Below are 13,559 nucleotides of genomic sequence, written 5' to 3'. Positions count from 1 at the left end.
GCGAGAGAGAGAGAGAGAGAGAGAGAGAGAGAGAGAGAGAGAGAGAGAGAGAGAGAGAGAGAGAGAGAGAGCGCAAGCATCGATCGAGTCTCCATTAACTCCGACGACGTCGTCGGTCCGTTGCCGGTCTTACCCTCTCCCGCTAATCGATGGGTGACCTTATCTTGTCAAGGGTTACCGGCTCCCATAAATCTTCAGTCTTTCTCCTAGAGTAAGTTCAAGGGAGGAACAGCCGCGATATAGAAAAGACACACCGCGGTGCTCCTCTTCTCTTGTCTCCTCGCGCCATTCTCGACCGAATAATACACTCGTATACGACCGAATAATATCGTGCAGCGCGATGTATAAGCGATGCAACTTGGATGAGGGATATAACGGCGTTGTCCTGGGTATTGCGCGTATACGTTGTCCCGGAAAAATCAATAGGCCACGTCGACTTCCGCTCGGCAAACACAAGTTTCCGCTACGCGAGTTTTCCCCAATACTTTTAGTCAAGTTCTTAAGAGGCAAGTGAGTGAAGAGGAGAGGAGAAAAGAGCGTCACGCTCTTCTCTTTTTCCCCAGTCGCGATACAGCTGCGGGCAATTATACCGGATTAATACCAGATGAGTCGGCGTCGCGGCCTCGCAACGACGATGGATATTAAAGCCGAGCAATCGCGATTGTCGCTGCTTTAATCAATAGTCGAGTCGATGAATGAAGTCGGCGGGCTTCGAGGAGCAGCTACTTTGAAATATTATTCTTGCGTGCATAGCGTATACTGATCATTTCAGGACCTGTAAATGACAGTTCGTATACTTTTCAACTGTTGTGATCGCTTACTAAACGGTTTATACTAATTTTTCCAGTTGCAACATTCCCGATTGTCACGCCTCGTTGGCCGATTGGCCAACTACGATCAATTTTTTGAAAGGCTGATGTGATTATATTATAAAAGAGCCAAAGTGCATCGATTCTTTATTATATACTTATCTGATAGATAAAAATGTGATACCTTTCCCTGATTTTTCCGTAGCACCTGTGGGTCACTTTGGCTCCTGTTACAACCGATTATTGCACAAACGCGTCAGCGTTTCTCTCAATTGTCTCTCAATTGTGACAGCTTGGCATCTTCAATGGGAAAATTGTGTATAAACCGTTTGGGAGGGTAACCGAGTATGTGGTTCGTTTGATGTTGTTGAAAAAAGTCCGTTTAATTTACTTTTCGCGTACGTCGTGCGTGCACCAATAACGCGAGTTAAGCGGAAAACACAGTCCTATATCCGTGTGGTCATGGTTCTGAAGGAAATGCGTGTGTAATCTTTACAGACACACACATACACACATTCTACGCGTGCGACGTATTGGAAACATTGAAGCGCACTGAACGCACGACGAGAAACGCTGCCGAACGATACTTGGCGAGAGAAATTTACAACCTTATTTTTGACGCCGTAATTTAACGCGGTCACAGTTCGAACTTTGGACGTAAAAGGCTAACTCAATATGTTACCGGGTCTTCGTAAAGTGGAGCACAATAGATTTTATTTATTTAGTACGACGTGGCGTAGGAGCACAGGAGCGACGGAGAGGGAGGGAGAGATTCCCCTGTGCGTAATTACTGTCCGTCAGAGCCCTCCTTAGACCCCGACGTCACTTCGTTTAAGCACGTATATGTGCAGTAATTCCTCAAAGGCACCCGCGCCGCACTCGGCGCCGTGTTTCTTGTCCTCCATCACGGCTGTCGTTCGCTTGGCAATAAGCCACAGTCACGCCTGAGATTAATTTCGCACAAAATTTAACGCGGGAGCCCGCTACAACCGCCTCTAAAGTTACGGCCTAAGTGCTTTACGATGTACCATTTACGAGCCGCCATTTTACGTCTGTTTAAATTCAATATACACTCTTTGCGTCCCTGCACAAGTTGCACTCGTCCCGTATACCTTATACGACGCGACACCGCCAAGAGGTGGAAGAGCCAACATAATGCTCGCCGCTTGATCGTGGATACTTTGCGCGTTCGTTCGCCATCTCTCGACTCTGCCAAGCCAAGTCGCAGCCATTCGCCAGGAAATTTATCGTACCGGCGCTCTCGGATACACCGTAGATATAACAAAAGTGCTCGGAGAAAACTATTATGGTTGTCACATCCCCATTCTCTATGGTCAGAGAGAAAATTTATATGATTTCAAATTAAATAGATTAAAAGTCGCTGCGCTGTTATGTACGAATCTCTCACATTTCTTTCGATGTTATCAATCAGTTATCTCAACCGCAGATTGTTTATTGTTGTTTCTTTGTTACTATGGGCGAAAAGTAACATTTTTTTTATTGCGACGATCACATTTTAAGCAAGTGATACCCTTTTGAACGAAAATTCGGTTTCCTTACTACATAGCTGGTTAAAGCAGCTTTTTCTTCGTTTTATGATATTCTTATAGAGGGAATAAATTCTACATTTTTGAGTACATGATAACAGGTTCTTCTTCTTTGTTGTTGAGATAATCTAGATTACTTAAAAGAAGGAAAATAAAAGCAATCATAGCTTTTTTCAGCAGAGAGTAAAATGATGAATATTTTTTCGTGTGCACACATACATTTAACCAAATGATATCTCTAGTGTTTTCTCCGTGTGAATAGAGCGAAATAACCACCGAGGCGAGTGGGGTAACAGTTTGGATACTGTGGAAACGCAAATCAAACTGCGCTCTTAATTTCACCGTTGAGGAACGATAATAATTGTTCGTTTGATCGAGTTGCCGGCGAACGCATCGCGTCGCGACGATCATTACCTGACTCTCGCTGCAAGCGGCGAGTAACCGTTGGCATCCACCTGACACCTCGCGCACCACACCGAAATGTAGCGACGTCGTCGTCGGGATGCGCGTCCGCGGCGGAACAAACCGAGAAGTTTGCCGAAAGGAACAGCTGCAATTCGACTGCCAATCGCGATGTCGGTCACGTAGCCTTGATATCACGTATTAGGAACGTATAAGCACAATGCGAATGCACGTCTTCGCCCCTCGATAAACCGTTTGTCCCGTTCTTTCTGGGACTATGGGGCGGGAGGTGTCGACAGGCGTTCGTCAAAGTGTCGTTAAGCGACGGAGCGTTCGTTACAAGCGTGTCGTTTCGCTAACGGACGAGAGCGAAGCAGCGGCAGAAAGTTTGCCGTCGTCTGGGCGGAAAATCGTGCCAACGCGTTATGCAGCTGATGATTCTTTTCTGCGATCTGCGTGGTGATTTACGATCGAGAAAATAAGCGAAAAGATGCCTTTTAAATCATGCCGATAATTACTTAAGAGTCTCTCGAAAAAACAGACGAGTAGCATTGTCACACATGCCGCCTGAGCGTTTTCACAGTAGGAGGTGTGTTAAAAAAAGAAATAACGTACAGCGTGTAGAATTCATTCTTTCATAAATATGAAAGCAGCGGTATTTTTTCCTCGGCTCTCGAGACCCTCGAGACCGCGACGATTCTTTCTCCCTCGTTAATCTACCATATTTAGCACGTACCCTTTCTCTTTTTTTTTCTCATAAGAGAAATTACGTAAAAATAGCCAATTATGATTATTTTTTCACGAACACCCGTATGTAATTCCGATAATAGATAAAAGAGACGGGAAAGTATACAGTCAAGAGCAAAACGAACATTTTTTCTAGCGAAGTTAGTAACTCATCCAGTTGTCACATTTGGGGAACATTGCTCACGGATTGCTCGCGCGGAATCGACAAGAGCCGATATGTGGTGTGAAAGTAAATTTTAAAGGTTAAAGGCAACACATGTTAATATATCCGAGTATATTGAAGCATTTTGTGCTTCAAATATAAGAAACGAAGGCACGAAATCCAGGAAAAATATCTAAGTATGCAATTAAAATTTGCTCCCCCCGCCTCTTTCCCTCTCTCTCTCTCTCTCTCTCTCTCTCTCTCTCTCTCTCTCTCTCTTAAACCGTTTCGCTTTCGACTATTCGTTTAAAGTATCAGACATTGCTTTTGAAGCGCTTAAAGAAAAACCATGATTGACCCATATGCCAAGCATTAAAGTGCTTGTAATGTATCCTTAATTAATATCCAAAGTGTGTCGAGGAAGGAAAGATCCATTCAGGATCGACAAAGCGGTACGTGCGAGAGGTAGCTGTAAACAAGTCGTCGGCTACACACACGTGTGACAGTCGCCTCTGGCGGAGGTGCTAATGGTGGTGGTGGTGAGCACTAAAATGATGCGTAAAACAAACGAGTGACCGATGTAACGAGTGTGACCCGGTCGCGTCGTACCGGTAAATTGCAAGCACTTTAATTTCGCGGCCGCCCTCTCTCGTCCCGTGCGGCCGCCTCTGTATATTACTTACCCGGCGAAAAACATGAGAAGAAACCACGAGCCCGGCACGGCGAACACCAGTATCGCATCCTCCGCGTGCCGATTGCCGGCGATACGACATGGAATGCACGCGAGAATGAGCAGATTGCTGATCACGAATATCAACTTGGCCGGTTCGTGGCTCTGAAATGCAAATGCGCGCGGGCGGAACGTTAGTGCAGCCGCATGCACTCTTGCAACGTTTCAGGAACGTCCGCAGAGAAATCGATATTTTCATGCAATTTCGATACCTTCCTGTAACGACGGCGAGACCGCGCGATGGGAAATTTGCGCGGGGACGAAGGTATCTTGGCCTCGACCGCGCATAAATATTTCGCGTCACCAGTTTTGTTTTCACAGCTACTTAAGGGAATAATCAACTTCAGAAATATTAATAAGGCAATCGTAGAGGTAAACGTTATTGACTCCTTGACCATCACATGACAGGAATATCTGCACATTTAAAATAAGATACTTGTATCGGGATAATTAGAACGGTATATTATATTTTTATGCTTTTGTGGTCGCTGATCACAAGAACTGAATCTTCAAATCTAAGGTCCAAAAATTCAAAAAGTTGCTCGATTTGCATAAAAATTGCAATGTTTTTGAAACCTATTTCAAATTCAAAATAAAAGTTCATTAGTTTAAAATGACAAATTCAATATGATGGGCGAGAAATTCAAAGTATAGTTCAGTTTGCACAAAAATTAATTTTGAAGGATTTTAATTATTTAAAAATTTTTCGTCGTTATATTGGATTCGTCATTTTTTCACTAAGAATTTTAATTTCGGAAACAACGGCTTCAATACAAATCTTCAATACAAACTTTTACGCAAACCGAATGATTTCCTGGATCTTTGGTTTGCCACATTGGATTCACCATTTTGTATTTTGAAATTTTAATCTCAGATTCAGATGCAGCCATTAAAAAAAATCCTCAGAAAGTAAATCAGAAAGTAACCTTTTTATAATTTTATTAACTCTTTTGCCAAGAGTATCTTTGGCTTCCAAGCATTTTCTCGCCCAACAGCCAAAAGGTTGGTCGCGATCTAATCTGCTACTTTATAGTCCAAAGACACGTACAATTGTTTTGATTCCAAATCACAATTCTATAATACTTGTAATATTTATTTTTATATTTATTTATTAATTTACAAAATTTACATATAGTCTTATATGTAGAAATCTTTTTGCAAACTCTTTGTGAATTCTTAAGCTTTTAAATTCAGTTGCAGAAAAAGTGTAGCAGTGTTATTTTACAAATTTCTAGACGGAGCAAGCACACCTTCGACATGTACAAATTGCACAATTTTTGTATCGAGGAAATATTCATGCCAGTTGGCATCTCGAGATGTTAATTTCGATACTTTTTACCCATATTTTTGACACATATTGAGCAACACTCCAAATCATTTTTGCGCGTATCTTTGTTGCGCAAAAATATTTTTAATGTTGTGCGTAAACTTGGCAGAAAAAAGTCGGTATTTTGTCGGTGAAGTTTTCAAGTGTGACATCCCCTTAAGTATGCCGATCTAAAAAATACGTTAAAGAAATTCTGAGCGTAAATAAAAGGACAGAAATGTATTTCTATACTGTCGCGTTTCGCGTATCGTGTTGCTGTATTAAATAATAATGGGATTTTAAGTTGAGTAAGAGTAACTGTGCAGAAAAAATCGACAAGTGATCTTCCCGATAACGGGAGAAATGGAATTAGCATTTTGGCACACGCGTGAAATCGGGAAATGCGACTCGAAATAAATAAACGAACGTTTCGCGCATAGATGCGACATTAAGTAATTAAACGTCGAGCTTGTATTTACAAGTAATTAGGTAAAATATTTTTGACCACCTGGGTCGCGGGCAAATTACACACTGCCCGACGACGAGACCCGCGGTCGGGCGCGCGTTAACGTTTTTGAATCGTCGCCGGTATTAATTACCCGCAAATCGAAGCGGACGCGCAGACTGGGACTCGCGTTTAATAATGCAACGATATAGCTCGCGTCGTTCCGATTGTATTGGAGCGCCAATACGTGGGTGTGTGGATATGTGTGTGTGTGTGTGTGTGTGTGTGTGTGTGTGTGTGTGTGTGTGTGTGTGTATGCGTATCGATCCAGTGCGAGCAATAACCGACGGTATGTATACGTATATTTCCTCTTAATTGATAGATATGGATAGATAATCGATAGGCAACGATAATGCGCCGTGGACCTTTTCTGCATTTTCGCGTTTCGTGCGAGAATTTCTCGGCCGGTAAGCACACGGCATAAATTATCATCGCGCAAGGTGTGTACGTATGCTGGCCGTCTGCAGATGGTTACAATTTTTATTTTTTTTCGAGAGTAAAGCACGAGGGGGTCGTTCGAAAAGTACGTGACCTGATACAGAGATTGTGCGTGAATTTGGCCAACTCCTTATTACCGTATTTCAAAACCTTTCTTTTATCAGATTAAGCATGACAATAGAGAACGATTTGTCGATTAAAATTTACGCATGTTATTATTTCCCTGCTGGAACAACCATCAAATATATATAGCTGGGGCCAAAAATAACTATAATTTTAGTTGGATCAACCATTTTATTCTGTCAGTATAGCCTTTGTTTGACAGTGTATCAAAGTGAAGTCCTGCGTTTGGTCACAAAGACTAAATTGCACAGTTTTATTGTTTCTCGCATCTTTTAGCATGATTTATATACAGTAATGAAGATTCGGCCAAATTTTCTTTTGGTATTAGGGCACATATTTTTCGAATATTTTACGAAGGACAAAAGATATATATCCCGTTGAGAAAGGATCCATATATTCAAGATATCGATTCTATCAAAGATACTTGCGACGCAATCCATCATTCGCGGTGTCTTCTCTGAGATTTTATTTTCCTACGATATTGGGCTGTATAATGTGATATCGCTCGAGGCAATCCGATAATTAAATCCGATATCGTGGCATTAATCTCTCGGAGGGACAACGACGCGCACACGTACGTTGATTTTATTTTTAGAAACATGTATACTTGCGCGCGCTCCTGCCTTACGATAGAAAAATTGAGAAACAAAAAGTGCCCCTTATAAATCGTTGCCTATCAATATCACGTTTTTGACGTTAAATCTATTTCACTATCGGCCCGATGAACAAGAGGAAACCGGCTTTTATTATTTATGATTTAATAGAACTTGTCCAAGAGTTTATAGTTAACGATATATCGATGCAAAAGCGTCATTATCAGAGTCTCGAATCTCGCGACAAACCGATCGCACACAGGCGACCGGTTGATGAAGTTGCGGAAAAGAGACCGATAGGAAATCGGCCAATCTCGTCGGTCTCGTTACCGCTATTGCTATACCGCTACTCGTAATACGCCCGTAATCATCGACCTATCTCTTTCTCCCTCTCTGTCTGTCTCTCTCTCTCTCTCTCTCTCTCTCTCTCTCTCTCTCTCTCTCATTCTTCGGTTTCATTAATGCGTGAAAGATTAGTGCCACGAGCGTACGGTTTCCAACAGCCGCGGAATATACCTCGCGCATCCATCGTGATCCGTTATAGTTCACTAGCCTCGGATTTGCGCAACCGGCTGCACTTAGCCGGCATCGCAACCGAAATTGCATCGTCCAGCATCGACATCACGAGCCGTCATGAAACAACGGGACATTTCGCGACCGGGAGAAACGACCAAGATGATGCAGGAGCGTTTGGATTCGTTTCGGAACCCCGTATTCGCTGTGTGCGAAATTTGTCGCGTACAAAAACACCCGCGCGGAATACTCGCTTTCTTTCTATCGTGGAAATTTGATTCTTTAATTTGTGTTGATCACAAAATTTCTCAGCAAATTTACGTGTGATGATTCGAAGAAAAGTTACATGAATCTCTACGAGATCATGGTTTGTGCTGTGAAAGTGTATTTGTTATCGCAACTCAAATTTTTGCTACTGCATCGTAGATAAATATATGCCTGTGTACAAAACGTTACGAAAAAAAAAAAAATGTTAAAAGCCTAATTAGCGGTCGTTCCAGTCTCGCGACCTAATCGATTTCTCGAGCCCATGAATGTCGAAGCTCGCGGTACTTTAGGAATAAAACGCCTCCCTGATGGCGAGGTCGTCGTCGCTACGGGGGAAAAAGATCCGTGCCTACCAACCAGTTGCTTCAGGAACGACAAGGGACCGATGTTGATCATCTCGCCGCCCAGTTGCACCAGGATGTAACTCAGCACGCCCAGCACGGTGCTGCACTCCGCCGCGATACGTACGACGTCCGTTATCTCCTCGGGCCACTGCAGCAACACGGCGTCCATGTCCGCGGGTCTGAAGTACACGGCTAAGGACAGCGAGGCCAGGTGAAACACCAAGATAATCAATCGCTTCAGGAACTGCAACTTTTCGTGGAGAATAGATGTCGGCGTATGCACTCACGAACTTTCCGCATCGATTGGCCGGAACATAAGAGGAAAGTTTTACGAGGAGTAATATAGGGGTGGATATATAGGCGGACTTGCGAAAATATCGTTGGTCCTGGGGCTAAGCTCGAGGGGGTTTTTCGGTCGAGGAGTCGAGCATTCGAGATGATCGATTTTCTGGCCCTCTCGTATATTCCGCGTCGCGCCGCTGTCCGTCCTATCTTGCGCCTCTCTCGGCCGCGTGTTTCCGCGAGAGTATCGGAGAAGAGAAAGCGTGATTCACGGCGCGCGGTCCTGAACAACTCCAAGATACGCGCTTTTCGCTCGGACGACTTCTTTCTCGTTCTGGATCTCTTATTCATTAAATCAGTGTATTAATCATTGAAACGCTACAACTAGTGCTTTTCAGTTAATTCGTTGATATCTAACTTAGGTTACAATCTCATTGAAAGGGTCGATTTAATAATATTTTGCTGTATGCAAAGAATCGTACGATGAAGACAATTTGACAGAATTTTGTACAAGAAGAAAGAAAGAAGAGGTGCGACGGTTAGAAACTAGTTTTACCGTCCAGTTGCTGGCGAAGCAAACTGGCCAGTTAGTAACCAAAGTTATCGGCCACACAGCAAACACTAACCATCATTAACGTACTATCGGTGTTGTGATTTGACAATGTAGATGCAGTGTATAACACGTGTATTACATTGCTGCATTGTTGAGTAGCAGATTGTAGCACTGATGTTGCGTTACTGTGATTATCTTGGCTATGATTATCGGGCAATTCACTGACAAATTTTCTATTTTCTTGAGTAGTCATTTTATTCATTCGGAAACATTTTTACTGATTCACTCCAACAGAGTGTACTTGATATCACGTGTTTACTCTTCAAATGCCGTATCCGACTTGTCGGACTTCTAGGACGCGTCGCAGATCGTCGCGATATCATCCCGCGATATGATCGCGCGAGCGTTAGCCGTGTTGTCGCGCGATAATCCAGTCACTAAAGCGCAAACATTGGACGTCTTTCGTTTTAGTCTTGTCAAAGCCGCGTTATCACGCCGCTCATTCGCAAAGTGACCATTGTACGCGCTCCGTTGTACGAGCAAAATCATTTTAACGAAGCACTCGGCGGGATTGACTCCACGATCGGATAATAGGAGAATCATCGCGGCCGGATACGGTAATACTACGCGTCTACGTGTGCGGTTCGAGTGTGGTCATGATTAGTGCCATAAATGGGACACGTTATGGACGCGGTGCAGTTATAATATGCGCGATACGCCCGTCCGATCGACGGAGCTTTCGACGTACGGAAGCTCGTGCGTGATGCGATCGTAATTGCAATCAGCCCGCCCGTATAACTTCGATAGCTATCGTTTCGAAATCACTGACCTACCGCGGCTCCGACGGAGTGACTTGAAATAACCGACGCAATTATATGCCATCGCCGGAAGCCTCATCGACGTCACTCGACCGGCCGATCGGCCGGAGTGTTAATCGTTCGAAGTCACTCGAGGGAGGAAGGGGAGAGAGAGAGACGGGAGGAGGGAGGAGATCGCATATTCGATGTCGCACTGAACAACGCGATGTCATCTCGAATTATAGACGCGCATTTGCATCGTAAATTCTAGGAAAAACGGTCCATTAGCCAGAACGTTTTTACCGTCTAGATGATTGATTAAAGAGTAACTGTTTAGAAAAATACTATTTTTTACTAGTTACGGGCCGGAAGATAGGCAATTAAAGTGGTCGGTAAATGTTGGGCATGTTTTTCTGTCTAGTAGAAACTCGGAAAATAGTGCTTCTTCTTCACAAACATGAATTTCACATTATATTTGAATAAAAAAAATATATTTTACAATGTAGAGGATCAAAACGATAAAAATTATTTCATAGAATTTTGTACAAAAAGGTTTGGTTAGGAACTGATAGGTTACAAAACTGATCAGAAACTGACTGGTTTTACTCGTCCAGTCACTGACGAAGTGACTAAACTGGCGCCTACACTGGCCAGAAATTAACCAGTAGCCAGAATTTCTGGTCAGTTATTGGCTAGAAAGAGGTCGATCTTTCTACTTGGGTACACTATTTCATCAATTCGGGATGAGCGCGCGTTAAATCGGACTCCCGAGAAACTCGTGCTTTCCGAATATTTTAATCGTTGCTCGAATAATTGTTTATAAAGCTGGCTGTATAAGCTGGCAATTTAAATACCTTAACATAAATAACCGCTCAAGTATCAATTTGGTAGACTCGTTTTAGCAAACCGTGAAGCCAAGAACTATCAAGAACTAAGGTGCTCAATATCGCCCGACCTGCTACGCAAATATCTCAAACATTCCGAATAATAATCTGTTATTTATCGGTATCTGTCCGCACGGACAACTTACATTGTCAATTGTATAAACTATATTCTAAAAGAGAATACTTCGATGCAGCTTAATCTCGTGTGACATAAATTCTTGTACTCTCCTCTCTTTCTCTCTTTAATAATGGTAGCATAAAGAATCCCAGAAATATATGACCCAACGAAATCTCAAAAATGATTTCTGCGTGAGCGGAAATATCGTGTGAATATCAAAATGTACACAGTGTCTCATTGCCATCGCTATTCCTATGGATATCGATTTTAAGAAGATTCCGCGAGAAATTGCCTCGAGAAATTGATCTATACAGTAGGTAGTCCAATTAATCGGTTATTATAGTAAAATGATAGTTTATTTCAGCGGATAATTTTCAGGTATATGTAACTTGATCTAATGTAAATTTTTCATAATTCCGACATGTATCCTGCGGTATAGAGATATTCTCTAGTAGGGAGAAATCGTCTTTAATTGCATCCCAAATCATTAATATGCGATACGAAGCGCGCTGCTACTCGCCAAATACACAAGATGTACGCGTTAAGCATAAAAATATAAAATTGAAGGGCTGCGAAAGAAGCAACTTCCATTTTTGGTGCATTGAGTTACGTACGGAACATGAGAAGAAAAGAAATCTTTCTTTTGTTCGGTGTAAGACCCGGGTAGCCGGGTATGAATACCCAATAGATGTTACAAGCTGAAAGGAGCTCCGTTGTACATTTGGCGAGAGAAAAGAGCAAATCCTGGATATCATGGGATACGTTAGACACATTAGCATAGTGCAATTCTGGCGAACAGGCGAAGGGCAAATTGTTCATTTTGAGGTGTTTCGCGCCGAAACATCCCCTTATTGTCGATGATGCGATTATGCAACAAACGTTGTATTCAGCGGGGGCTGCCATTTCATACCTAATATTTTATTCGGCCGCGCGCAGAAAAATTGGGTATTCGAAATGGTGCTAAAAATCGAATTAATAAAAGATGAGGTGCCGTTACCGCGCGGCACGGTCAGCGTGCTACGTGATTCTATCGTTACAGGCAGAATATCCCCGAGTCACCGAGTTAGCGTAAAGTCAAGCGTGAAAGCAGAGCTGCTTGCTGACCGCATATTCAGCGCTAAAAGCGAGCCCTATAGTGTCTGATTCTCAAGCTGAAGTGTGACATCGCGTGTGACCTTTGCACATAAGATAAATAAAGTTTAGAATCACAGAGACGGTTGCACATGACGCTAAATACGCGGTCAGAGCGGAGAGAGCGGTGGAAGAGCGGCGAATGAACGATGAAAAAGTTGGCGTGACGCATATTATAATTCAGCGAGAAACGAGCGGGAAACGCCATCACGTGGACGCACTTACTCGCGCGAAGGTCTTCCATTTTTCCTCGAGTAATCGCTGAATAATACCACCGTCCAGCATGTCCAAGTGCTCCTCCTTCGTGCCGTTCAGAATGATAAATAGCGCGGAGTTCCAGTCTGAAATAGAAATTCGGAGAGAGCCATTTGCGGTTAATGGAACATCGCTTTAGGGTTTGCGCCGCGATAATTATGGGTTTTGCATTAGTGAGCGTGCGTATATACACGGCGCCGCTGCCGCCGCCGCCATCGCCCCCGGTACGGCACCACCACCTATGTGCAGGTGCGACTATGAACGCGGCGGCGGCGGCGGCGGCGGCGGCGGCGGCGGCGGCGGCGGCGCCTTTTCGGCGTCTTCGTCAGGCGCATCAGGCGCGGAAAGTGTTTTCCTGTCGCGACTAGATTTGCTCGAGAGGGTTGGGATCTGACTGGTCTGCATTCTGTCCGCCATTTTCAGGGAAGACATGAGTGGGAGCGAGACAGAAGCTCTATGACCGAAATGACAAAGAACGCTGTAGCTTGTCACTCATTGCCTTCCTACAAATGGCGAACAACTATGACTTGAGGAACTCTAGTCACGACTAAAGGTCAACAAGAATCTCGACGCCATTAACGCGTTTCATTGGAAAATGCCCGCCAACAGCGGAGGATGAGCGACGTTGCCGAAAACATTTGTCGGCGTTTATGTATCTGCGGCTGTATCGTTGATGCGTATTCGAACGCCAAGTTTCGATTACGCTTTTCCGATTCTCAAGCTAAACAACCTTACAGTTACCTTATTATCTTACAATTACCTTATATCTCGCATAAGAGAAACGAAACTTTTGGAATAAAAAGGGCGTACTTGGCGTTCAAATACGCGTCAAGAATGGCGCATCGCATCGCATCGCATCGCATTGTATCGTATCGTATTGCCGCGACGAGCCGGGCAATCCGAGGCAACGACGCTTCCATCGAGAGGTCGACGTTGAAATATTTAAGTCACGGTTAGCGACTTTTAGCGTTTTACCTTGGCGATATATATATATATATATATATACATAAACATATACATATATATACATATAAATATATATATATATATATATATATATATATATATATATA

General features: G+C 43.4%; 1 protein-coding gene across 1 annotated transcript in view; it reads right to left on the bottom strand.

The window, feature by feature from the left end:
* LOC116853977 overlaps positions 1-13,559 on the bottom strand; it is a 43,468-nt gene that overhangs the window by 20,930 nt on the left and 8,979 nt on the right. Inside the window, exons 3-5 of the mRNA XM_032835389.1 lie at positions 12,457-12,572; positions 8,480-8,716; positions 4,331-4,482 (exon numbers count right to left, since the gene is read on the bottom strand). Of these exons, the coding sequence (XP_032691280.1) occupies positions 4,331-4,482; positions 8,480-8,716; positions 12,457-12,572 (505 nt within the window). The remainder of the gene's footprint in view (positions 1-4,330; positions 4,483-8,479; positions 8,717-12,456; positions 12,573-13,559) is intronic.

This window comes from Odontomachus brunneus, unplaced genomic scaffold, assembly GCF_010583005.1.
Source record: "Odontomachus brunneus isolate Ranch 3 - 2012 unplaced genomic scaffold, Obru_v1 Obru_scaffold_007, whole genome shotgun sequence".
Taxonomy (NCBI): Eukaryota; Metazoa; Arthropoda; class Insecta; order Hymenoptera; family Formicidae; genus Odontomachus; species Odontomachus brunneus.
The sequence above is the reverse complement of the archived record's forward strand: the minus strand, read 5'-3'. Positions and strand labels throughout refer to the sequence as shown.